At 48.7% G+C, this 24414-nt stretch overlaps 1 protein-coding gene across 6 annotated transcripts in view; it reads left to right on the top strand.

The window, feature by feature from the left end:
* OSBPL7 (oxysterol binding protein like 7) overlaps positions 1-23615 on the top strand; it is a 37415-nt gene extending 13800 nt beyond the window's left edge. The window contains exons 5-24 of one of the 6 annotated variants that reach the window (XR_006416128.1): positions 56-169; positions 1705-1827; positions 3257-3386; positions 4356-4456; positions 4705-4797; positions 4968-5097; positions 5689-5837; positions 6366-6473; positions 8029-8160; positions 10873-10966; positions 11275-11588; positions 12924-13061; positions 14770-14833; positions 15304-15382; positions 15486-15630; positions 16624-16768; positions 18525-18651; positions 18970-19092; positions 20244-20435; positions 22554-23615. Coding sequence is in view for 4 of the 6 variants with exons in the window: in XM_044444683.1 (XP_044300618.1) it covers positions 56-169; positions 1705-1827; positions 3257-3386; positions 4356-4456; positions 4705-4797; positions 4968-5097; positions 5689-5837; positions 6366-6473; positions 8029-8160; positions 10873-10966; positions 11275-11588; positions 12924-13061; positions 14770-14833; positions 15304-15382; positions 15486-15630; positions 16624-16768; positions 18525-18651; positions 18970-19092; positions 20244-20352 (2418 nt within the window). In the remaining 2 variants the exon portion in view is untranslated. Of the gene's footprint in view, positions 1-55; positions 170-1704; positions 1828-3256; positions 3387-4355; positions 4457-4704; positions 4798-4967; positions 5098-5688; positions 5838-6365; positions 6474-8028; positions 8161-10872; positions 10967-11274; positions 11589-12923; positions 13062-14769; positions 14834-15303; positions 15383-15485; positions 15631-16623; positions 16769-18524; positions 18652-18969; positions 19093-20243 lie in introns of those variants that run through there. The other 5 variants (XM_044444684.1, XM_044444685.1, XM_044444683.1 and 2 more) reach the window with 5 other exon arrangements.
* The last annotated feature ends 799 nt before the right edge of the window (positions 23616-24414 follow it).

The raw sequence follows: 24414 nt of genomic DNA, 5'->3' as shown, positions 1-24414 counted from the left end.
GAGGGGCGGTATTCCATTCCCCAGCTTGACTCTGTCTGTGGCTCCTTCCTGCCAGGTCTTGAAAGGGAAGCTGCATGGTTCCATTGATGTCCGCTTGTCGGTCATGTCAGTCAACAAGAAGGCCCAGCGTGTGGACCTGGACACTGAGGAGAATATTTATCATCTCAAGGTAGTGGGTGCAAAGAGGCACCTCTCTCAGGTTGGGAGGGGGATGGGATGAGCCAGGAGCCTTAACAAAATGCAGTTTGAAATGTGGAAAGGGGGAAAGCTCAGGGGAGACTGGAGTACAAATGTGGGTTCATTGGCACCTTAGGCATCCTATGATTTCAGCCCTCAGTCCCTCCAGCCTGGGAAATACAAGAGCTTAGCTGCTGCGAGGAAGCATACGGCGAAAGTCCAGGAAAGGATCCAGAAAATGTTAGCAGAAAGCAGGTTTCTGTTTGCTTACATGCTGTGCTGTTTGCAAGAAATGTTGCTGAGCCTCGGAAATGAGAAAATGCTTTCCGGAGTAGTCATGCGGGCAATAATCCTTCTATTATCTGACAGGAGGAGGTCCCCATGCATTCGCTAGTCTGAAATCTTACGCAGTGAGCACCGCTTAGCCACATGAATGCAATTGTCTGTAGCTTCCTCGCTCAGGCCAAGATGTGTGAAGACCCGCTTCTGCCATTTGTTTGCCTGGCGAGGAGTTGTTGACCTGTGCTTTAGCGCTCAGGAATCAAATTGCAAGCAAGCCACAAAGACAAGGGGCCCATTCATGGGAGGAATGTGACAAGTGTGAAAAAAGCTGCCTCCCCGCCCATGGTAGGTCAGTGTATACCCATTGCTGTGTTGAGGATCTGGCTTTAGCGCATGTTTTTGTGACATTTCCCCCAAAAGGTGGAAAGCTGGATCTGTATATGTGACATACATGCTTGCCAAAGGCTGGGGGCCCTCACTTGGGGGCTTTCGTGTTGTCTTTCTGGCTTCCACTGTGAACCAGAAGGCTTTGTAAAGAGACCTTGGACAACACTAGAACAGTCCTTACCTGAGTTGTCCTCTTCACCTTTCTGTTTTTAAAAGGCTTTAATCTGCAGCAAGAAGGACTAACAAATGCCTCCTCCCCTTCTTGACTGTAAAAACTCAGATTCTCTTATTCAGATGCAGTCATTGAACATAGGTTGGCAGGGCATATTTGATAAATTCATTGCCAAGGTTTAACTGTGAGTATCTGCTGAGTTCAAATCCCTACCTGCTTTTGGAGGTGAGCCTATGAATCCATTTCAAGAACTTTAGAATCTGACCAGCAGAGGGCAGAAAAAATACTTCTGGTTTCAAATATCAGTGCCAATTGTTATTTTTTTTTTGGTGGGGAGGCAGTTCATTCTCCAACCTGGCAGGGCCTGCCCTACCATTAGGCAAAACAGGGCAGCCTTCTGGCACAACCAGGAAGCTGATTTTGAGGGTCATGAAAGAACAGCGGTGCTTGAATATTGAATCTGTTTTGCCTGTATTTTTACTGCCGAGGAGAGGCACTCATGGGATTTTCTGCCTCTGGTGCCTCTGGTGTGGTCATGCTACATACAGTGCACTTTGACTTGGGGAGTGGGTGCCATTTGCTCTGCTGGCTAACACAGCAAAATGTCCTGGGCCAGCCCTCTTGCTCTGCCCCAGTTTGTGCTTTTAATGTTCTGATGTCCCCTCTCCACACTTCATCCACTCTAGATCAAGTCCCAGGAGCTCTTCAATAACTGGGTGGCCAAGCTGTGTTCACACCGCCAAGCCGATACCTCCCACAGGCAGTACCTGACCAGCAGCCATGGCGGGAGAGGCTCCCATCCTGCCCAGGTGAATTAGGGACCTCCTGGTGCTATGTAAGAAGCGGTGGTGGGGCGGCGTTTGGCTGCCTGGCTTTGTCCGTGGCTGCATGTATGCGTGCGTGATGATCTGTGTATGAGCAGAGGGAATGCTGTATTCCAGTCCCTCGTTGGTTCTCTTCATGGAGAGGGGGGCGGGGGGGGGGGAGATACTATTTTGGAGACGTTCCCAGGGGCTACATTCCAGTGGTGTGGGGGCCAGAGGCAAGAGGGGTATCCCCCCCTCCCTGCCCCCATGCCAACCTATTTTGGCTTAATGCTCATACTGCCTGCCATCAAGCCTTAGAAGAAGCATGTCAGCTGTTGAAAATCAGGAGAGAATGGCACTGAAGCCTGGTGGGATAGCCAAGCAATCGGCAGTTGGTGGAAAGCGGGTGAGGCCAAGGTCAGGAGGCATCCTGGAAAACTAGATTTGGTCCTGAGCACCCCTCTCCTAGCAGGATGAGACATGCCCAGCTGTTGCAGAAGGCACTTCCTTTATTAAATATGGGCCAGAGTGAGCCTCTGCAATTCCTGTGGATTTGATTAATCCAGTCACTATAGACATCTGACATTTTCTGCTGGTAAATTGGGCGGGCTGCCTGTACAAGAGCATCACTAATCCCACTGAAATGTGTATTCCCAGACACCACTGTTTATGGGACATTTTGTAAGTCAGAGGCTAAGTTATACCATGGCAGGGCCCAATAGCAACTGCCATGTTTTATACAGTCACTTCCAGGAGAAGCAGAGTCTTCCTGCTGAATAAAAGGCCAAAATTCCTGGCTGGATCTCTGGTGATCCTAATGCACCATTCGAGTTTTCTAGAATTAACCCTACAGTTGAGATGGAAAGCAAAGAATGGCCATTAGCTGCCCCATCCTCTTCCTTTCCCCTTCCTCAGAATGTCTCCGAGCCCCACATGGGAAAGGAAAGGCAGGGAAGGGTGGCCTGGTATGTCTGGAGGCCAGTATTTGGCTTTCCAGTGCAGCCAGCCAATTCAAACCATCTTTTGGAGAAAATTGAACATCGAAAGTAATCCCACTGCTGATTGGTAAGCTTTGGGGGATTAGGAAGGAGGCAGTGAGAAACAACCAGAAAGGGAGGAGAGGTTGTTTTATATACTCCTCTAAGCATCACCACTGAAATGGATTTTGCATTGTGCCTTGTGGGTATGCAATGTGATGGTATCTGGGGCTCAGCTCCACTCACTGTCTTATCGTTCATCACCAAACAGGTCCCCTTTGCAACCACTTTGTGTGCAGCTGGGACCTCATGGCTCCCAGTCTGTGGAGTACTCCTGACAGTTTCCTCAGGTTTCCAAATGTGCCTACAGGCCCAAAAAATTGGGTACCCCCTTCTGTAGCCTATGAAAGGGGCTGAACAACTGGAATTCTAGCTTCTGCCTTGTCTCCCGCCAGCAGGCTTGCAGCTCACGGCACCGCATTCTGACATCTGAAAGTGCCCCTGCCTTGTCTTCATTGGCCGGTCCTCGAGATAAGGTGAACTCTTGGCTCAGTGACAGCAAGGGCCTGGATAGGTGCTCAGCAGGTGAGAGGGCATTTTCTTACCACTTGCTGCTCCTCCTCCCCCCTCGCCAGTTCTGTCCTCCAGACCTGCTTGCCAGCCCCTGCTCTTCCTGGATCACTATCCCTTCATTCTGTCTGCACCTGCTGTGACCCGTTAACCCTTTCCTCCTCCCATTATTTCCATTTTCCTTTTATCTAGTGACAGGGCAGAACTTGTCTCTCTTCTCTCACTAGAAGCACTCCCCAGGCTAGGGGTGAGGTGAAGGTGTTGTAGATACAGGGGGTGTGGGGAAGGAATGGTGACTCTTTACAACTCAGGACACGGCCATCTGGGGAACTCCAAGGGTTGGCTGTCAGGCCCTGAGGTTCAGCACCTCTGCTTTAGAGCTTAGCTGGGGTTAAGGGTTTGAACCGTGGTTTTCTGACTTGGTTCTGAGTCTCATTATGTATGGTCCTGTCTGCCCATAAGTTTTGACAGGCAGGATGGTGGCCAGTGATCAGTTCCTATCTTCTCAGGCTTTGTTGAACCTGGCCAAAGAACAGGCTTGGTTCCAAACTATGCTTGTAGTCCAAATCCATCCATCCATCATTTTATTTATTTATTTATTTATTTATTTATTTATTAAAACATTTTTATGCCGCCCCATTCGCTGAAGCTTCGGGGCAGCTTACAACACTACAATCATCCATCCATCCCATTCTTCTAGAGCAGATGGTTTGAACTATGACTTGCATATTCTCTGGCTTTCAGAGGTTTAAATCCAGAAGATCTCTGGAGGCCACCAGCTTGCTCTGTAGAGATCCCTCTGTGTAGTTTGTGTTCTCTTCCAAATGCAGATTGATCAGACAATTGACATCCTTATCAAGCAGGAAAACCTGCCTCCTGACTTCCTAGTGTGTTCCTATTGTGATTTGTTGAAGGCATCACCTATGCAGCTGCCATCACCGTTCCCTACCTCTTCTGATAATGTTTGGTTCCTTTTTTCTCCAGAACTCTCAGAATGTCAGGGAAAGCTTCAGGAGCTGAACCGCATGCTACAGAGTTTGGAATCTCTGCATCGCATTCCTTCTGCCCCTCTTATCTCTAATCAGGTATGAACTTGGGGGTGGGCAAGGTTCCCTCTGCACAAAGATTCCTGATTCATATGTTATGGGAAGGTCATTGTTTCCACTGGCTTTCTGGATCTCTTGCACAGCCTCAGCCCTCACTGGTTAGGCTGCTTTGCATGGGTTTGTACCACTCTTGTAACAACTGCCAGACTGCAGAATTCCCGCTCTGTACTTGAATGCAAAATAGGCCTTCGGTAGCTCAGGTCGCAGATTATTTCTTGGTTTTACAGACCTCGGCAGGTACAGAGAGACCAAGAAAGGGGAAGAGGTCTACTCGGATATGGTGCACTCAGAGTTTCGCAAAGGATGACACCATTGGCAGGGTGAGCTGGTTTGGGTTTGGTGGTGTGTGTCCTGACATGGGGCAGGATGAGACCCTGTTTTGCATTGTCATGGTGTTGAGCACAGAATGCCATTTTAAGCAAGGTGGAGGAAGCAAGGATGTGATGGGGCCTCGGTTGGGTGTCTGAACTCAGGTGTTTGGCTCCTACAGGTGGGGCGCCTGCATGGCTCTGTACCCAACCTCTCGAGATATTTGGAATCCTGTCAGAACCAAGCCATTTTTAGTGTCCCTCCAGAATACAGCCAGCTGCAGAGAAGTTTCTGGATCTTAGCTCAGAAAGGTGAGCTTGTGGCGACTTTTAGTTGGCTGTTTAGACCTGCAAAACTGTGTCTTTTACCTGTATTTCTTTCTTCTATGGGCAGAGTGAAAAACCCTCTTTTCCATCTCTTTCCAGAAAGAAAGTGCCGTTAGAATGAAATATTGTTTTATGAATCTCTGTCCTTGTTTGTTTTTTATACATTCCCCATTTCCAGAGCCATGTGTACTCTTTACAAGGATAAATCACTGTTTTATGGCCTTGTAATCCAAATTATCTTTCAAGGAAAGTTAGACTTTGTGACCTCTAAAGGTGTGTATGGGATGGGGGAAGGGAAATCGAAGTCCGGTCCCCTGATTCTTCTCTCTTTCACGCACTGTTCCACTCCATTTCTTGAAACGGGCATTGCCTATTTTCAGTCATGGAGGCTTATATTATTATTATTTTGATTTGCATGCTACTACACTAGCCCACATCTGAGCTCTCTGTGTGGCTCACAGCCCTTGGCTTCTTTCTTAATAAAGCTGGATTTCTAATGGTTCTGGGACCCTTGCCCAGTAGCAGATTCCTGGGAATACTGGAATATGTCTTCTGCTTGTGTCTTGCATCCGCCAGTTCACGAGTCCCTCAGCAGCGTGTTAGCCGTGCTAGCTGCGGAGCGAGACCGTCTGCAGGAACTGCAGCAAACGCTGGACCCACAGCGTCCCGCTACACTTTCTGCCCAGGGTGGCCATGGGGGCAGCATCAGAACTTCAGCAGCTGGGGTAAGGGACTGCTTTCCTCTGCCAGAATTTCCAGTGTCTGGTTTCAGTTTCTGGCTTGGCGTAGCAACTTCCATTTTGCAGTGCCGGAGGCTCTTGGAGCATCACCATAAGGTTGTGCTATGGGAATGGTGTGGATGCAGCCAGCTCTCCTCCATGCAGTGCTCTCAGCTCAAAGGAAGTGCCTGTCTGGTTGTCCTATATGATGGTACCTCGCCTTTTGGAAGGGGAGCATTGCCCAGTTGTGATCTATGAAGCCCTGTTCTGCCACTGAAGAATGCAAGGGGAGTCCTGCTGGATCAGGCCAGGGGTCCACCCAGTCCAGCTTCCTGTTTTCCCAGTGTCCAACTGGGAACCTCATGAGCAGGGTATCATAACCCCTTGTGGATCCTGTTCACGGGGCAAAGGGCCTCTGATCACGGAAGCAGTCTATATGGCCATCTTGACTAGTAGCTATCGATAGCTGAATCCTCATCTATGTACGTATCTCCACCCTGTCACTGTCTCAAGTACCTGCCTGTCCCCCTCCAGGCTTCTCTGCAGACACTGGACAATCCTGAATGTATCCGCCGCTTCCATTCTCTCTCCATCTCCTCAGACACTACTCTGGACTCCTTTGCCTCATTCAATCCTGATGAAGTAAGTCATTCCTTTAGGACAGACAAGAAATAATACTCTTTGGAGTTTCAGCACAGTGTTTGGACCCTGTGGGATACAGTATAAGTTTAGAATTTTTAATTAAAAATATGTACCTACTCCTTTCACAGTTGTTCAAACTGGTTTCAGTGGATAATTGTAAAAATACAGATAGTGGTACTTAAGTGTTCGAAGTGCTTCCTTACATTGACCTGATAATGCAAGTCAGAATGGTCATCCGTCATCCTACCCTGGAGGCTGGGAGGGAGTTATGTAATAATTAAGCTCATGGTAAAGAATCAAACCTGATTTGTAGTTACGTCTCGTAACCACTGTTACAGCAGCTCAAGAAAATCCAGCATCAAAATGAATAGCCACAGAAGGCTTCCCCTTTAAAAAATAAGCCTTGCAGTGCTTGTGAAAAAGAAGCCTAGAGGTACCTTTCCTAACTTACAGGGAGGAAACCAGCACCTTTCTTACCTCCGTGTGGAGCTGGGATGGGGGACCAGAAGAAAAGAGCGAACAGGTGGGGGGGGGGAACTGTGGGGAGCCAAGTCAGGTGGAGCAAAGGAAAGGTGTTGGCGGAAGCCCCCTGCAAGTGATTGGTTCAGTTCTCTGGCAGGAGCAAGCTATCCTCCTGCCAGCAGCTTGTTCTATGAGGCAGAAGAGGGATGGAGAGGGAGAGAGAAGGAGGGGAGAGAAGGGGCTGGGAGCAAGTCAGGGTGAGAGCAAAGTAGTCCCACCAACTTGGGTTTCTGTCATTCCCAGTCTTGTCCATCACTGGCATGTGAGCCCCACAGATTACCCATAAGGCAGGGCAGCCCTCAGGAAAAAAGATTCCCACCTATGCTCTGCTGGAAGGATGTCCCAGAATTTGGGGGCAGTTTTTATAAAAGCCAGTTGCCAGAGATGGTCAACCTTAGGCCCAAAACCTGGCTCTTCAGGTTTCTCCAGATGGGAATGCCCATTCCCCATCCTCCCCTTCCTTCTCCCCCAAAATTTATTTCCCAGTTTTGTATGTATGTTCCCATCCCCCAATTCTGAATGGTTGAATGCTTCTCTTAGGAGTTAGTTAATAGCAGTAATTGCTTTATAGTGCAGTATGTGCTGTATTTTGGGCCCCTTGCCCTGGTCCAGCAGGGATGGTTGAATTACACAAATCCATGGAAGGCAGGCCTAGCCACGCCGTCCTGCTGAGAGCCAAGTGGAAGCCCCAGGTGCAGAGACAGGGCAATCCAAGGTGCTGAACACCGAGGACAGTCAGGAACTGGCTGTCGCTTTCAGGCCAAGCCTCTCAGCATCCGGCATCGGGTTTGCTGTTGTGCTAGTGCAGCAGATTTAAGCAAAGCTCTTATCGGTTAAGCAAGCCATTCTTAAATGTAGCTCAGTGTGCCACCATGTTGTCCAGCAAATGCCAAAAACTGCTTTTAAGAAAACTGTAGGCTCTGCTGAATGATGCATTTAATTAGGCATGCAAGAGCACCGCTCCTTTTCAAACAGCCGTGATGACAGTTGTGTGTGTGATCTTTTGGCAAACTTTTCTTTCTTTGCCTGACAGCCGGATGCTCTCTTGGTTAAGGATCAGGAGCAGCAGCTGTCCAACTGCAGCATTGTGTCGCTCTCTGATTCACACACGGAGTTCTTTGATGCCTGTGAGGTTTTCCTGTCGGCAAGTTCGTCTGAGAACGAGGTTAGTGGACGTGCTCAATAACAGGATTTGTTGAAGGGTGAGTCATTTTGAGAGGTTGCTTGCCCAGGACGTGTGTGCTTATCACCCCTGTTGGGAAGGAGGCCCCTGTTGTGGGCAGTGGTGTAGTGGAATCAGGGCTTGTGGGATGGAGGCACTGATACTTTCTGGTTAGCAGGAATGATGTCATCTCCTGCCACCTGCTGAGCCTTCCCTGATCCTCCAGGCTTAGCTGCAGACCTCGCCGTAGCTGGAGAGCTGAAGGGTACATTTCCGTAGCCATGATAGATCATTGCAAGCTATCCCTGTTGTGTAACACAAAGTATTTTGCGGTGGTTTGGTCTTGAATGGGCAACTAAGGCCTGACAGGAGAGGAGAACCTCCAAAACAAGTCTGTTGATGTGGATCAACAAGGCTGTCTGAATTTTTGGACTCGAGAGTGTGACCGTGAGTTGAGTGCCTGCACTTCAAAATTTACCACTGCACCGCTCATTATGGGTCATCTCGCAAGCCGCTGTGAGCATCATTCTGGAAGCATGACATAGCAATCCCCTTGATGGTTATTATATTCAGAACAAGTGGGTGACACCCAGTATTTATGGCAGGTCCCATCAGCAGGTGGAAACATGGCTGATGAATGGCAGAATCTTCATGAGTAGAGGTTACTTTCCATTTATTTTTACAGGCTGTTTAGGATAGAGGTGTTGTCACAGTTGAATACCTATTTTGCAAGTTGTAAAGATGGGTGCTGTTTTTTATTTCATGTATTTGAATACCTGGCTGCAGGAACTCAAGTTCAGCTCAGGACAATAGTAGTGTTTGGGTGAAGCACTCGCTCCATCTGCTAGTGCTTCACTCACCAAGTGCAGTCGTGTTGCTTAGTGTAACTCACCGCGCAGCTGTGTTCATATATGTTAAAGCATATGTAGATATAGTCCAGTTGTGTTACATTTGTGCAACAGTGTCAGTAAACAATAGTAATGGTAAATTATTCGATTTATATTTAACCCACAGCATGGGGTACCCACAGAGCCCCAAGTTCACACCCTGTTGTGCAATTTACATCTAAGTATACTTACAATCTAGTCCTTCTAGGACATTTTCAAAATCAGGGCAATAAAACATGTCTCAGACTTTCAGCTTTCTGTCTTTTACAGTTTTCTTTCTTTAAACCAAAACTTGCCTGGGGAACAAAATGCCACCAAATTTGCATGATAATTATTTGATGTAATGCTTTTGGACTCCCAAAAATGTCACAAAAGGAATTTAACTACAGGTTCTCTTACTCTCTTTTATAAGAAAAGAATTTGAGTTAAAACCCCCAGCAAACAAAATTAAAATTCACCGATGGAAAGCTTTTTTATGTTGGTTTGAAGTTTGTACATTAAACTTTTCCTATACAGATTGAAGCTCAATAGGCAAGCATTCTTATACATGGCTGCAGGAAAAATTAAGTCTTACAATACCTGGACTAGCTGAAACCTGCAATGCATTCTACGCTAATTCACACACCCTAGGGGAACCATCCCGTAAAACAAAGGCCTTTCAAATGCAGCCTTTGCCTTGCCTGAAGCACTTTTGTCTGGGGTGACAAAGGCACCCCTAATGCCACTAATGTTAGGTTTATAATTGATGAGGGATGAAGGTAATCCAGAGTTAAACAGTAAGAGATTGTGTTGAGTCTTCCATATCCATGTGACAGTATTACTTACTTATAAGGCTTTTATATCATCACTTCTATTTATTATTTCTTCTTCTTTTCTCTCAACCTTTGTGAATTAGCCAGCAGTAACTCCACTTCCCCCTGCTTAGCAGCTGCTGTCCCACCCCCAACTCTCCCAGTGACCTATCCCCTCATTCCCCATTTACAAGCTTACAAACCTCTTGTTTTCACAATATCCCTGTTTGGCTTACTGTTAGAATTGGAAGGTGCACATTTACCAAGGCGTATAGCTTTTCTGTGATATCTTAGGTCTTTTCTTCGCCACACCAGTATTTCCCCTTTGGACGCCATTCTGGGTGCCTGCTTTACACTCGGGCACCACTGTATCAGATTCCACAGTTCTCTGGAGGGTACAGTTTTGCCATGAGTCTCAAAAGCACAGTATGATGGGAAGGGCGTACTCTTTCTTCCTAGTCCTTCCCTTTGGACATCAGGTCTTGGCTTCCCCTTTCTTAGTACCTCGAACAAGTCCACATCGCAGTCTCCACGGTCCTGTGAACGTGTTGTCATTTTTGATTTTCTGCCTCTGTGCTCTTTCTGTCCAGCCTCCTGCAGAATCGGTCTCCACTTGCCACTAAGCCTCTAGCTTTCATGTCCAATTTGCAGGGTCCATCCATGCCATTTTTCCATTTTCTGTACTGGTCAGGGCCAAAGGGCTCCTCAGCTGACTTTCCTCTTTTGTAAGAGCTGGATTGAGAGAGAGAGTGGAGGCTGTAGTAACTAAATAGATTCTGTGGCAGTGACCACAGCCAGGAGGGGATCTGTGCCGTCCTTAGACTATTTTTTTGAGCATGCCAGGATTTTTTTCCCATCTCCCCTGATCTCACACTGGAAAGATGCATTGGAATTCTCGTGTGCTAAAATCCAAAGGCTTTGCCCTGCCTCAGGGTCCCTTCCCATCCATGCATCCACCTCTGTTTCCTCCCACCTCTCCTCTTCCCTGGTAAGCCACCTCTTCCCTTGGCCTGTGTAACCTCCGGTTGCTCCTCCAGGCGACAGATGATGAGTCCTGCATCAGTGAAGTGACTAACAGCATCTCGGAGGAAACGATGGATCTGGCGGGAGGACCTGGCCGTTGCCACAAAGGTATTTGACCCAGGAAACATGCAGGTGTTTGTATGTGTTTGCAGATGGCTGACCCCTGTTGGAAGTTGGATGCTAGAGTGGCAGGCCTTTGATCTGCTTCAGGAGGCTTCTTTGCATGCTTTTTAGGAAATTGCCTATAAACTGGCAGAATGTGGCTTTTTTGACAAAAGTCCATGGAAGGCCACCTGCATCCACGCCCTGTGCAAATTGGACAGAGGGAGCATCCTGGATGGAGGCAGTGGAGTTCTGGCCCCAAACTTAGCGATCTCTTAAGATTTGATAACAGCTGCTTGCATACCTCCCAACAGGCCCAGCGCCTCTGCACTGTGTCGAGGAGTCTTCCGAGAGGAGCTTCAACCTACCGGCGCCCATGGCTGTGTATCTTCCCGGGCCAGGACCTGGGATCACCCGACGGAACTGCCTCCCAGCCTCTCACGTCCATGCCAGCGACATCAGCGTCTGGAACATTCTTCGCAACAACATTGGCAAGGATCTCTCCAAGGTCTCCATGCCGGTTCAGCTGAACGAGCCCCTCAATACTCTGCAGCGCCTTTGTGAGGAGTTGGAGTACAGTGCCCTGCTGGATGAGGCCAGCTGCAGCACAGACCCCTGTGAAAGACTGGTATTCCCTTTTTCTCACTTCCCTTCCCTGGGCTTTGGTTGTTGCGGCCAGCCAAGAAGGCCTTCGCTGTAATGCCTTTTCTAATACCAGCCTTTGCTTTAAAAAAAAGCCACGTGTACCTTGCCATGCAGGCAGGCACTCTGGGTAGTTGCGGCTTTTATCTCTTTCTGCTCAGAGATCCCACTATCAGCTCCTTTCTCAGTCTGAAATGCGGAGGTCAATGACATTTTGCACATTTCTTTTCTCCTGCTTTTTAATTGAATCTTCAGTAACATCTTTCAGCAATGGGTTTATAGGGCTGAGCCCTGAAAGGACATGGCTGTCAGTCCCTGCCACTGCATCCCAACATCAGAGAGACACGGTGGTCTTCCATGAGGAAAGTTCTTTCCCAGGATGCTGACTAGAGCAAAACTCGTCCACTGAGCTGAAATGTTGCTGCCTAGCATGAGTTGTGCGCTCTCTCTCTTAGGCACACACTTAAATGGTTTTAAAAGAAGGGAGCACTGACCAATGGGTAGAGAATAAGGCTGTCAGTGGCTACTAATCATGATGGCTGTATATGGCTTTCAGGATCAATACCAGCCGCTGGAGAACAGCATATGGAAGGGAACGTGGCCCCCAGTTCCTGCTCATGGATACCCCAAAAGCCTCTGCAGGAAACTGGTTGCAGGACCAGATGGGACTTTGGACCAACCTGGCAGCTCTCTTCTCATGTTTCTTGCAAGAGAGTGACCTGAAATTGGGCCATCCCCTAGAGGGAAGGGCAAGGTCCATGGTGAGGTTGGTTGAACAAAGCCTTCCCCTCTTTTCCTTAGCACCAGAGTGCCACACTTCAGGCCGGGGAGCAGTGGTTGCGTGTGCGGATCTGGCTTGCCTGGAGTCCCGTGCTGGCTCTCCCCAGACGCCCCGCTCTTCTGTGTCACTAGGTGTTTCCTGATTCTCTCCCTGCCCCCCTCCCACTGCCCGTTATTTGGTGTTTTCCCAACTTTTGCTAAATTCTTAAAGCATTGTTGCTGGCAATCCGCGTTTTAAGCTACTTTCTGCTGGTATTTTTGAATCTTTGGTCAGAACTTCGGAGCAACCATTGTAAAGCACAGTGCCAGGGGTGCAAACCTCAGGCTTCGGGCCCCAAACCACCCCTCTGGGTTTCTCCAGCCGCGTGTACCCCTCTCCTCTGGTCCCCTGCCTTTTGCTCCACCAGCTCTTTAGTGGTTTCCCAGCTTTTGCTAACCCCCTGCATCTGCTTGCAGCCAAAGAACCTTCCTTTCTGCTTAGGGGCGTCTCTCCTTTCCTTGCAGCTGCCCCTGATGCGTTTGTTCTGCTCCCTTCCTACAGCTCCTCATGGCTGCCTTCGCGGTCTCTGCCTATGCCTCCACCTACTACCGTGCCGGCAGCAAGCCATTCAACCCCGTGCTGGGGGAGACGTATGAGTGCGTGCGGCCAGACAAGGGCTTTCGCTTCATAAGTGAACAGGTAAGCAGCGAGCTGGTGAGTGCAGGGTGGATCAGCCAGCAGGTATCGCGAAGGGAGCCATCCTGTTTGGCAGCAACTCAAGACTTCTGGCTGTCAGCTCCATCCTTAAAGCAGTTCAGTCATGAGGAGGAGCTTGTTGCGTCTGAGCCAAGCAAAGGGAGGATAAGTCAGCTGGAACTTTCCCCATTGCCCCCTGCCCAAGCCAGCCATTTGCCCACAAAGGTGGGCACAAAGTCCATAAGCAAAAACCTGCTAATTCATCCTTCGTCCTGTTGTTATTTACTGCTCGGATGTGCCAGCTTCCCTCCAAGAAGCTCAAGGCAGCATGTGCAGCCCTCTCTCCCCAACACATCAACTTTGATCTTCCCAACAACCCTGCGAGGTAGGTTAATGCTGGGAAAGAGTGGCTGAGCCTAGCATCAGCCAGGATGCTTCACAGCAGAGGTGGAGGTTTGAACCAGGGTGGTGTAGTGATTGAGAGCATGGGACTGGGACTCAGATGATCTGGGTTCTAGTCCCCGCTCGGCCATTTTATTTATTTTATTTATTTATTAAAACATTTCTATGCCGCCCCTTGCTGAAGCCTCGGGGCAGCTCGCAGCATACAATAAAATACACAATAAATTAAAACAATAACAATTAAAATATATACATTAGAATAAAATAAGCCGCCCTGGCCAAATAAAATTCAATAGTATTAACATTTAAAATGCTGCTTACTGGGTGACTTTGGGCCAGTCACAGACTCTCAGCCCAACCTACCTCACAGGGTTGTTGTGGGGATAAGATGGAGGAGGAGACGTAAGCTGCCTTGAGCCCTTTGTAGGAAAAAGGCAGGATATAAACCGAAATAAATAATAAACCTGGCTCTCTCTGGTGCCTTGCGAACCACAGCACCCCACTGGATCCCCACAGGCCTGTTGAAGCCCACAGGTGCAGCATTTGAGTGCTCTTCTTCTCTCAAGGCAGCCACGGAGGAGCCTGGCCTGCGTGGAGGAGCCTGGCTCCCTGTCCAGGCCGCATCCTGTGTCTGGCCTCCCCTCCCCACAGTACGGAAAGGCAGCCTTTCTCGTATCCAGTCACCAGCAGAGAGAGGAGCCGTGGTCCCCTTTCTTTCTCAGCAGTAGACAATGTTTGCCCTTTCTCCCGTGTTAAGAGGGGTTTCTCCATGCAGACAGAGGCGGGAGCACTTGCTGTGTTCTCTGCACACAGAACTGCCCCAGTGGTGTCACTCAGCCCCTGAGAGGTGAACTGAAACCCCCTACCTACGAGACCTGCCTGCTTGTAAAGGTAACATTAGGGTTCTTGTCCCCCCGTCCCCCCCACAATTTGTGGCCCCTACAGGAACTTTGTCATGCTTTTATCCTATCCTTTCTCCAAAACGTTGCACCACCCCTGAATTTATCCTCACAGGAACCCTGCTAAGGAGGATGGGTTGAGAAGCTAGGTACATCTGCTGTACCTGGCACACCGGGTGGAGTCTGGCTGCTGGATCAAGCCAGGCAGCACTTGGAGTCTTTACTCAACCTAGCAAAAGATCTCAAACATAAGAGCATGTGAAGAACGGAATTCCTGTTGATTTCTAGGAAGCTGAAGTGGCCAGAAAGAGACGCTGCTTCTTTTCAAAGCTGCAGCCTCTTTCAAGGCACCGCCATCCTGGATAGGCTGGTGGCTGATTGTCTTCCTCCTGCCCCATCCCCTGTTGCAGGTGTGCCACCATCCTCCTATCTCCGCCTGCCATGCAGAGTCTGACAACTTCATTTTCTGGCAAGGTGAGGCTTCAAGGTAAAAGCAAAATCATGGCTGAAGAGGTGCGGGGGGTGGCCTGAAACCCTTCTAGGGAGATGGGTGTGCACACGCTTTGCTTCATGGGTCAAAAAGACCATTTCAGCTCCTTGCTGGAGTCCAGTCCCATAGCCCGTTTTCAGTTCTGCCCCAAACATAAAAAGAAGCCTGAGCAGGTGCAAAGTGCATTCTTTCTCCACAGAGCGAGTAAAACAGGCCTCTACATATGTTACATTTCTAAATTGGAAGGGGCAATTTCCAAGTTGCTGCATCTGTTTTGCATATTCATGTATCTTAACTAAATTAATAACAGTGCAGAAGCCTGCCTTTGATGCAGAACCGTCTGTGTTTTCTTCCCATCCCACACCCCCCAGCTTGCAAGTTTGATTTGCAATCCATGAGGTGCTGTAACCTGATTCCTTCTCTCACTTTTGCTCTCTGGATTTTGTTTCTTTAGATATGAAGTGGAAAAATAAATTCTGGGGCAAATCTCTAGAGATAATCCCTGTGGGGACTGTGAATGTCCAGCTTCCCAGGTGAGCTGCCAAACCCATTCCCTCCCCTTTGAATCCCGGTGGACCCTTTCTACCAGCTGCAAAGCCTGGGTCCCCTTCTTTGGTTCTCTTTCTCCCAACAAAGGTTTGGGGATCACTATGAGTGGAACAAGGTGACCTCCTGCATCCACAACATCCTGAGTGGCCAGCGCTGGATTGAGCATTATGGTGAGGTGCTGATCAGGAACACCAGAGACAGCACCTACCACTGCAAGCTCACTTTCTGCAAGGTGAGCTTAAGCTGGGCCTGCTCTGGCTGGTACCCTGCCTCACCCTTTGCTGTCTTTCTGTGCTTGCCCCACACTCTGGCACTTTCCCCCTGCCCTCTTTCCTCCAAACCCAACCCCTTGCACCTGAACTCGAACACAGAAAGCTACCCGAGACCTTTAGTCCAATCTAGCCCAGTAACACCTGCTCCAGGGGTGAAAAACCTTGGATCCAGGGGCCAATCCTGGGGTCCCCAGAGGGCCACATCCCTTTCCCCAACCAATCAGCCCTTTCTGGTCCTTTGCATAGTGTTTTCCCCCATTCCAAAAGTTTGAAGTGCTTGTCCTATGCCTTAGTTAGGTAGTAAAAACTATAACACTGAAACATGCTGGTAGTTTTGGCATTTTGACTCCATGTACGACTGGGGACAGCTGAGGATTTCTCAGAAATGGAATTTGGCCCTGGGCTGGAAGAGGGTCTGCACTGCTGGCCTCCCCTTTCAGCCAGGGTCTTCATTGGCCCAGGCACTGAGCCCCGTGCTTGACCACTGTGCAACTCCTCTGCCTGTGTCCCGGCCCCTGGTGCCTCCCCTTTCCTGCCCACCCCGCCGTGCTTTGTTGCCTGGTTTCCGCTGCCCGAGTCCGAGAACTCCGCCTTGCTCTTGCCCTCCAGCACCTTCATTCCACGCAGCTCTGTCCTCGTTGCATCCCTGCCGAGCCTTTCCTTTTCACCACCACCCCATGCTCTTCTTTGCAGATTCTTCGCCCGGTGTCACTTGCAATACGTAGCCACCCTGAAATCCACCACCCCAAGCCATTTTTGTTTGTTTGCTCCGCCAGCACCTGTTTGCCAAATCGATTCCTTCCCCTTTGCTCCACGTTTCTCCCTGTCCTCCCCCACGTTCCATCCCTCTTCTCCACCCACCCCGGCACATTCCTTCCATCTCTGTCTGCATCTCCCCCCATAATTCTGTGGAGCCGTCCTCCCTGCCCTAACCCCCCTCCCCTCTCTGGCAGGCGCGGTACTGGGGTTCCGGGGTCAACGAGGTGCAAGGCGCCATTCTCACCCATAGCGGCAAGGTTATCCACCGGCTCTTCGGGAAGTGGCACGATGGGTTGTATCGTGGTGTTGCCCCCGTCGGCAAGTGCATCTGGAGGCCCAGTAAGGAAACAATCGCGCTGAGGAGCGGGCAATGGGGAAGCTGCAGCCGCCTGTCCTCCTGCAGGGGACTGGAGAGGTCTCACCCCACCATGGTTGGATCTGCTCTAAAATTCTACGGATCTGTGATCTTCATGGGAACTAGTTACTTATCCCCACCTTACCTTTATTTAGATGTACTAGATGCCTTCTAGAGCAGATTCTGTAGGTGTCATGCAAACTCTCAAATCAAACAAAACATAAGACAATAAAATCAACATACAAATCCTTAAAACAACCCTAAGGCCCTGCACAAGAAACACAATTACTACCACAAAAACCAGAATACAACTCATGGGAACTAACTGACATGATTTTTTTTTCTTCTGGAATTTTAAAGCAAAGATCAAGCTTCTGGGTGGTATTGCGGAGTCCTGAAAGTACATGCAATATGTGTTTTTGTCTAAGGGTCTGCAAGGAATTCTGTGGCCAAGATGGGTTGTTGGTCTCTCTCTCACTGGAGGGATTAAGCAGAGGCTGGCCACCATCTATCAGGCACGCTGTTCTCACATCCTACATTGTAGGTCCTGAATAGAACAATGGGCTGAATTAGTTGACTTCCAAGATTTCTTCTGGCTCTAAAATTCTACAATAAATCCTTTTAGGGATCTGATTTTGGGTACCATTAAAGGTAGCAGCCTACTCTGACTCATGCTTGGGGCACTGGCACATTTTCTTTTTGAAGGGAAACTGTACAACCCCCCCCCCCCCCGCAGCCAGCAATTTACTGATGGTGTAATTTCTACGCACGAGAATTCTTATCTACCTGAATACTCTTCCATATGTTTGTGAATCTGCCTGTCTTGCCCTGAATTTCTTTGTCAAACATGGAGGCTGGTGGCTCCATTGCTAATGGCACTGTGTATCCATTCTGTGCTCCAAACTTTTAAGGAGCGATCCATGGTGGAAACCTGTTTTGGGGATAGGATTCAGCATCATGGACAGCTTCTTGGAAGTTCAGCCTAAAATCAAGAGTGGCTCCACAGTCGTGCTGATCGTTATGGATGGAGGTGATAGCATGGAGAACTGGGAAAGTGAGGAGAGCCTTGAGGGCCTGTAACCTTTCATCTGAGCGTTTCCACTTCCCTCAATGCCTTCCTCATTGTGAACTTCATAGAAGAATAGCACTGCCTCTCCCTGCTTGGAGGAGGCACCAGAGCCTTTATAACACTAGCAGGCATTGTCCTACTCCCCATCCTCCAACTTTTAACAACCGACAGATGCCGTGCTGAGGCCAGGGGAAAGCCTGCCTGACTTAGGAAGCCTAGAAGTAAATTTCAAGGATGAATGTGAGCAACAGATGAGCAACAAACCATCTGGAAATTTCTCCAAGGGATCGTGTGTGGCTTGGAGAACCAGGGGTGCATCATGCCACGGCTTGGGGCAAGCAGCAAATGAAAGCATCCGCTCAATTGACCATAGGCCACAAGCTTTGCAAAGCCTTGGCCACAGAATGGGGCACTGGTTCTTCTAGGGACCACCTTGCATTCCCTGGGCAAGGCTTTGTGATGTCAGCGGCCAGGCCCCATCCTCATCTCAGTCCTGTTTGCATGATGAGCAGTTGGCACAAATCACCATTCTTGGGATAACTGAGGGTGCTGGGTAGGACTGACCGCATCCTTTTCTCCCCAATGTTGATAGGTGGTCAGGGTGAGTGGGGTGCCATGTAACGGGTACCTGATGATTCTGACACATGCCTTTCTGTGTCCCCCTCTTCCAGACTCCATGCCTCGGGACTATGAGAAGAACTATGGCTTCACTCAGTTTGCCCTGGAGCTCAATGAATTAACGCCAGAGCTGAAGCGCCTCCTGCCTTCCACAGACACGCGGCTGAGACCTGACCAACGGTGAGGGCAAGGACGCAATGGAAGCATCTTTCCCTTTTGATTGATTAGTTTTTGTTCCACCTTTCTGCTGACCTAAGATACTAAAGACAGCTTCCAATTTTAACCACTACAGTATCTACGATCTCCATTATTAACAGATAAATAAAGGATACAGAACCAAACAGCATAAAAACTGACAATCCAACAGTACCATAAGCTTTCCTGCATAGCTCCACTGCCACTAACACCCAGTCAAAAAGCACACAGTGTGGGTAGAATGTATATGTGCATGGAAAACTAGCGCATTGAGCACGGTGTCTCTCCCTGCCCCTTCTCCAGGTACCTCGAAGAGGGAAATGTGCAGTCTGCAGAGTCCCAGAAACGCCGGATAGAACAGTTGCAGCGAGATCGGCGCCGGGTGATGGAGGATAACAATATTCTTCATCAGGCACGCTTTTTCCGGTACTTCCTTTCCTGTTTTCTGGTTTTTTGCTGCCTGCAAATGTGACTGCCTAGTTTTATCCCTCCCTTACTTTCTCCTTATTGTACTTTCTCCAAGAAACAGTGTGTTCTGATTGTTAGAGTGTTGGACTTAGAAGACCAGAGTTCAAATCAAGTTCAGTCAGTGAGCTGGCTGGGTGAACTTGGGCTCAAACTAACCTACCTCACAGGGCTGTTGTGAATGTAAAAGGGGAAGGACTGGGTTAAAGGGTCAGTTTTAAAGGCCTGATATCAAATAATAACCATATATTAAGAAATGGCCTAATAAAAATTTGGTATTCCATGTGGAAATATCTCTCCTCTGATGTCCCCAGTTGACACATATGGAAAATATTCAAGGAAAAATAACAATCCTATAACCCACCAAGATACGATTGATCAACAAGGATGAGTCAAATCTTGGTAACAGCTAAAAGATGAAGGGAAAAATATACAGTGGTTTGTTTATCACCAGCAGATTTCAAGACTGAAAGAGAAATACAATCAGGAGAAGGCTCTCCAAGCATTTTGAGAAATGAAAACTTGATTGTACAATGGAATGATCATCTAATGGGAAGGTTTTACAAACAGTGTGACACTGAAAACCAACAAGATAAGAAATGTATGACAATATGCTAGCAAAATCTTGGAGAAGAAATCCCACTTTCTCAATGAGAAGCTATATGAAAGAAAGATATTAAATTCACAGCTATAAATATAATGAATAAATGATACCTTTTTAAAAGCTTTCCTTGAGAATCTGGGCCTAATAGGTGAGGCATTTAAAAATTGTTTTAGTCCTTACAGCCACAGAAAGATGAGCTCTCAAGCACTAAGCAGTGCTTAGTGAGATCTCAAAAATTAGAGGATGCAGGACTCCAGTGATCTAGAGCATCTTTGTCAATTATCGAAGCAGATCAGATTATGCAAAATAAGAAAAGCAGGCAAACTTCCTTGGTTTGCATCGTATACATACAGGTTGCAGAATGTGAATAATGAAGTGACATATAGTCACTTCACCTTCTGGGGAATGGATCAGACTTTCTCAGCTTCTTTTTTAAACCTAACATAGATTTAAAATGATTCTCCCTGCCAATCCAATGCTGATTGGTTCCCTTTCTTTTTCCTGGCAGGCGGCTAATAGATGCCAATGGCAAGGAGTCCTGGGTAACCAACAGCAGCTACTGGAAACTGAGGGCAGAGCCCGGCTTCAGCAGCATGGACAGCGCTGTCTTGTGGTAGCTGCCAGCCTCTGCTGGAGCGGCTGCTGCCTTCTCTCGAAGTGGGGAGCAGACAATAAGGGTCCCCTGCAGCATAAGCACAAGGTGATTGAGGCATGCAATCCTGGAATTCCAGACCCTCGAGAAGGGGCGCCGGGGGGAGGGACGCGCATACATGGGAGACTCCCTTAGGTGTAACGCCATGCACTTCTGAAGCAACCCTCCCCTCGCACACATCCGGGAAAGGCCCCTGTGGTCCCGCTCGCCATCTTGCACTGCTGCCTGCTGGTTAGGCAGACTTTGTTGGGCCCCTGGACCGCTGCTGCCAGGAAGCACTTTAGCGTCACCTGGGCCAGAGTGGGGCAAACGAGACTGGATGCCCTGAAGTCACTTGAAGCAATGGAAGATGCGCTATTTTCAGACTCTGCCTTTTGCTCAAACAGCAGCAGCACATTTTCTTATTCAGTAAAGAACAACGCCGGCTTAGGAACATTTTGCGTTGTTCTAACTACCTGGTGGTGACCTTCTGGGGTGGCTGCCCTCTCTCTCTCACACACGCCCCTTTTTCAGTTGTCATAGTGCTTTCTGTTACAGGTACTTACATTCTCTCTCTGTCAAGCATCACCAGGTGGTAGCTGTTATGAGGGAAGGCTGGCTCAGGCTGGAAACCCTCTTGCTAGGAGCAGTTCAAATGTGAAGTTTTAGTTGCCTGCTGAGGGGCCCTTCTCTCCTCCTGTGGCAGCTGTTGCACTTGGGCATCAGTTTGGGTGACAGGCTCCCCCCTTCCCAGTGATAATTGGTGCCTGCCCATCTCAACGAAGCCAGGAGTACCTTGTAGAAGGTATGGGCCATTAGCGTTAAACCAGGACCCTGGGGGTGCTTTTTCCAGTCTTGTCTCTGATACTCCCTTCTCTCCCCATCTCTCCTGCCTCCCCACCACTTTTTCCTTCAGGACTTGAAGCAATAATTGGAAGGAATGAGGGGCAAATGCTAGCATGTGCCCCAGCAACTGCTAGCATGCAAGTGCGGTGCATTCAGATAGCTCGTTGTACCTTAGCATCAGGTTAGGGCTTGAGCATATGAAATAAAGAACTGTCTTGAGTACAGTATGTGTGAAGGCAGGAGGACAGAAGCAAAGGGTAAAATGGGTGATTTAGGAGGTGGGTGTATTGAGGAAGAAGGAAGAATGTGTGCATGTCTAGCCTATTTTGTTTCCATGAGGCAGACATCTGGGGGATTTGTTTTTGTGGCTACACCCAGAGGAGTGCATGAGGACTGGGTATCTGAATCCTATATGATGAGAAGGAAGAGGGGATTCTGCCTGTGACTGGCACAGGCCCACCCAAATGGTGGCCCACCAAGCCAAATGCTTGTTCTGTAGCCGGCCGGGTGCTTGACAGTCACAGGTTCCTTCGAGCCCCTGATGGCCCCCAAACATGGTTAGGGATTGTCTTAGTGGGCTGCAAGATGTTGCAGGCTCAGTCCAGAGCAGCGATACCAAACCATGGCCCTAGGAACTAAATGTGTCCTGCCTGGTGTGAAAATATTATCCTCTGGGACTCCTGAGATGGCCATGCTCCATTTCCTTCACCTCTTCCCCTTTTTGCCAACTGCCAAACATTTGGTGGTTTCTTGGCCTTTGTGCAGCTTTTTCCCCACTCTAAAAGGTTGACACACCTCCCCTAAGGTTCAGTTACTAGCAGTAAGCGCATTAGGGCCTAATCCAAGGCAGATGCATATAAGTCTCTAAACTCGTTCTATATACTCCGGACCACTCTTTGGCCATCTAGGTTTAGTACCAGGCACAGGGATGGAAGGAGACTGAGGCAGTGATAGGAATGTGGGTAAGGCGATGGCCCCAACTGCCCCTCCTCCAAGGCCCAGTTGCATCTTCAGAGCAGCAGCCAGGCTGTGGGTTAGGCCTTTAGAGTCCCTGCTCCAAGATGTTTAGAGCTAGGGATCTGTAAAATTCTACCCCTCTCCCTTTCAGGAAACCAAAATTTGCTCTAAAGTTAAAATTGATAGCATTTTGGCCTAACCCCTTTTGCTCTACCAGAGACAAATGTGTCGTCTTTCTTTCCCCCACCCACAACTCCACAAGAGCTTTTCCAAAGTGGAATTTTGTCTTCAGATTGAAAGAGGTCCTGGAGCTCTGGACAAGAGGTTATGTTTACACTTCAGTTCTTAATGTATATGCTTTTTTGCCTATTTCCACCCACCCAGATGTGGATAAGGATGCAGTGACTGCAAAATGCTACATTTGGTTATGATATGACAGAGTTCAGGAGCAAGTATGGAACCTGCATCATGCCAAACGCCCAGGACTTTGAAAAGTGCATCTCCTGCCATCCTGGCTGCTTCTCTACAACACCAGGTACCCTCCAGATGTTTTGGACTCCCATCCTCTAGCCATTGTGTGTGGGGGCCAATGGGAGTTGTGCTCCCAAACATCTGGAGGGCGCTAGACCAGAGAAAACTCCTCTCAGGCTCAGCGGGGAAAAATAATGCATGGTGCAGCTGCATTTTTGGAGTTTTCTGGGCTCCAGGTTTGGGAGCAAGGTTGCTTAATGACCACACAGCTTTATTCTTTCCTTCTTTAGGATCCAGGGGCCTGGTTCTTGTTACCACAGAGAGCCAAACTTTTGGCTGCCAGACTCCTGGCTTGAACGATAGAGAACACTGTGCCAGCCAACTCCCTTCTGCACCCTTCTCAGATTTCCTGGTTCACCGACTCAGCTGAATACTTAGGTGGACCTAAAGGGAGGGTGTCAGTAATTGAATGTCTCCAAAGCACCTGCGTTGTGGGTGGGCTGTGTTGTGCCGGAGGACCTTTTCGCAGGTCTGTGTCAGATGATTTGGGAACTCCATTCTGATTGTGACGGCGGTGAAGGGCCTGTCACGGTTTCTTTTGTGAGGTTGCACTGGGACACGAGACTCACTTTTGCTTTGTGGGGTTTGGCTTTGATCACTGTATTCCAACTACATGATAAAAGGAGTATGACAGTAACTTCACTGGAGGGGGAAAATGGTTAATTTCTCCCCACTGTGCTCCCTCTTGAAGATTCTGCTGCACACACCCAATAGGCATCCTGTCTGTCTATCTGTCTCTCTCTCTCTGTGTGCTGGGTGTCCAGCATCTTGTCTGCCCCCAAAAGCAGGTCAGCCTGTTCTCATCCACCCTGTCCGGCTGGTCCGGCACTGCTCCATCTTTTGCCTCTGTTCTGTCCTTGTGTTGTGGCTTGAACACTCCACAGTGGGTCCAATAAAAAAATTCAGAAAATTCAAGTGTATGGCAGCCATTTGTTCAGCGTTTCAGCCATGCAGTCATACCCAGCTAGTACAACCATTGGTCAAGAGTGATGGGAGTTGTAGTTCAACAGCAGATGAAAGACTCCAGATTCCCCAGTGCGCTTGGAAATGTCTAAAGTGTTCAACATACATTATTTTGCAATTTTTTACAGTAGGGAATGAAGAACCTAAGAGCTGACTGAAGTTCCTCCGATGGCTATGCTTTTGCATTGTTTCCTATCCTGAAAGGATCTAAGCCTCTCCTAAGGTTTAGTTACTGGCAGTAAGCTAAAATTGGCTGGTACATTCGGCCCTACTGTTTTCCCTCTGGCCTCCCTCATTGCCAAAAAGCGACTGCCCTCTCGGTGTCTCCGAAATGAATTTTTTTCAGTGCTTGGGCTGGAAGAGGTTCCTGAGTTCTGCCTTACAGCGACCCTACATGGGAGGCCTGGTTTACTAATTGAATACTAAAGTTGGAGGGCTGGAACCACCACCATGAATTTGTGGTTGCGGAAAGACTTAAACAGGGACTTCCTGATTTGACTGTGCACTGCAGCATGCCAGCTCTTGACTAGCATTTTGACAGAGGGGGTCTTTTGCTGCCGGCTCCCCCATCGAACGGCAACTGCAAGTCCTCCGCTTGCTGGGTTAATGCAAGAGGAAGAATTTGGCCCCAGCGGTGGTGATTTGCCGCTTGCTGGGTGAGCAGGTCCTGTTTCTTTCACCATGTTCCCTTGCAAGTATTTCCCCACCAGGCCCAGCTTGGTCACAAGGCACAAACTCGTAGCATTTGGTG

This window comes from Varanus komodoensis, unplaced genomic scaffold (assembly GCF_004798865.1).
Source record: "Varanus komodoensis strain SLA01 unplaced genomic scaffold, ASM479886v1 scaffold45, whole genome shotgun sequence".
In the NCBI taxonomy this organism is placed as follows: Eukaryota; Metazoa; Chordata; class Lepidosauria; order Squamata; family Varanidae; genus Varanus; species Varanus komodoensis.
The sequence above is the reverse complement of the archived record's forward strand: the minus strand, read 5'-3'. Positions and strand labels throughout refer to the sequence as shown.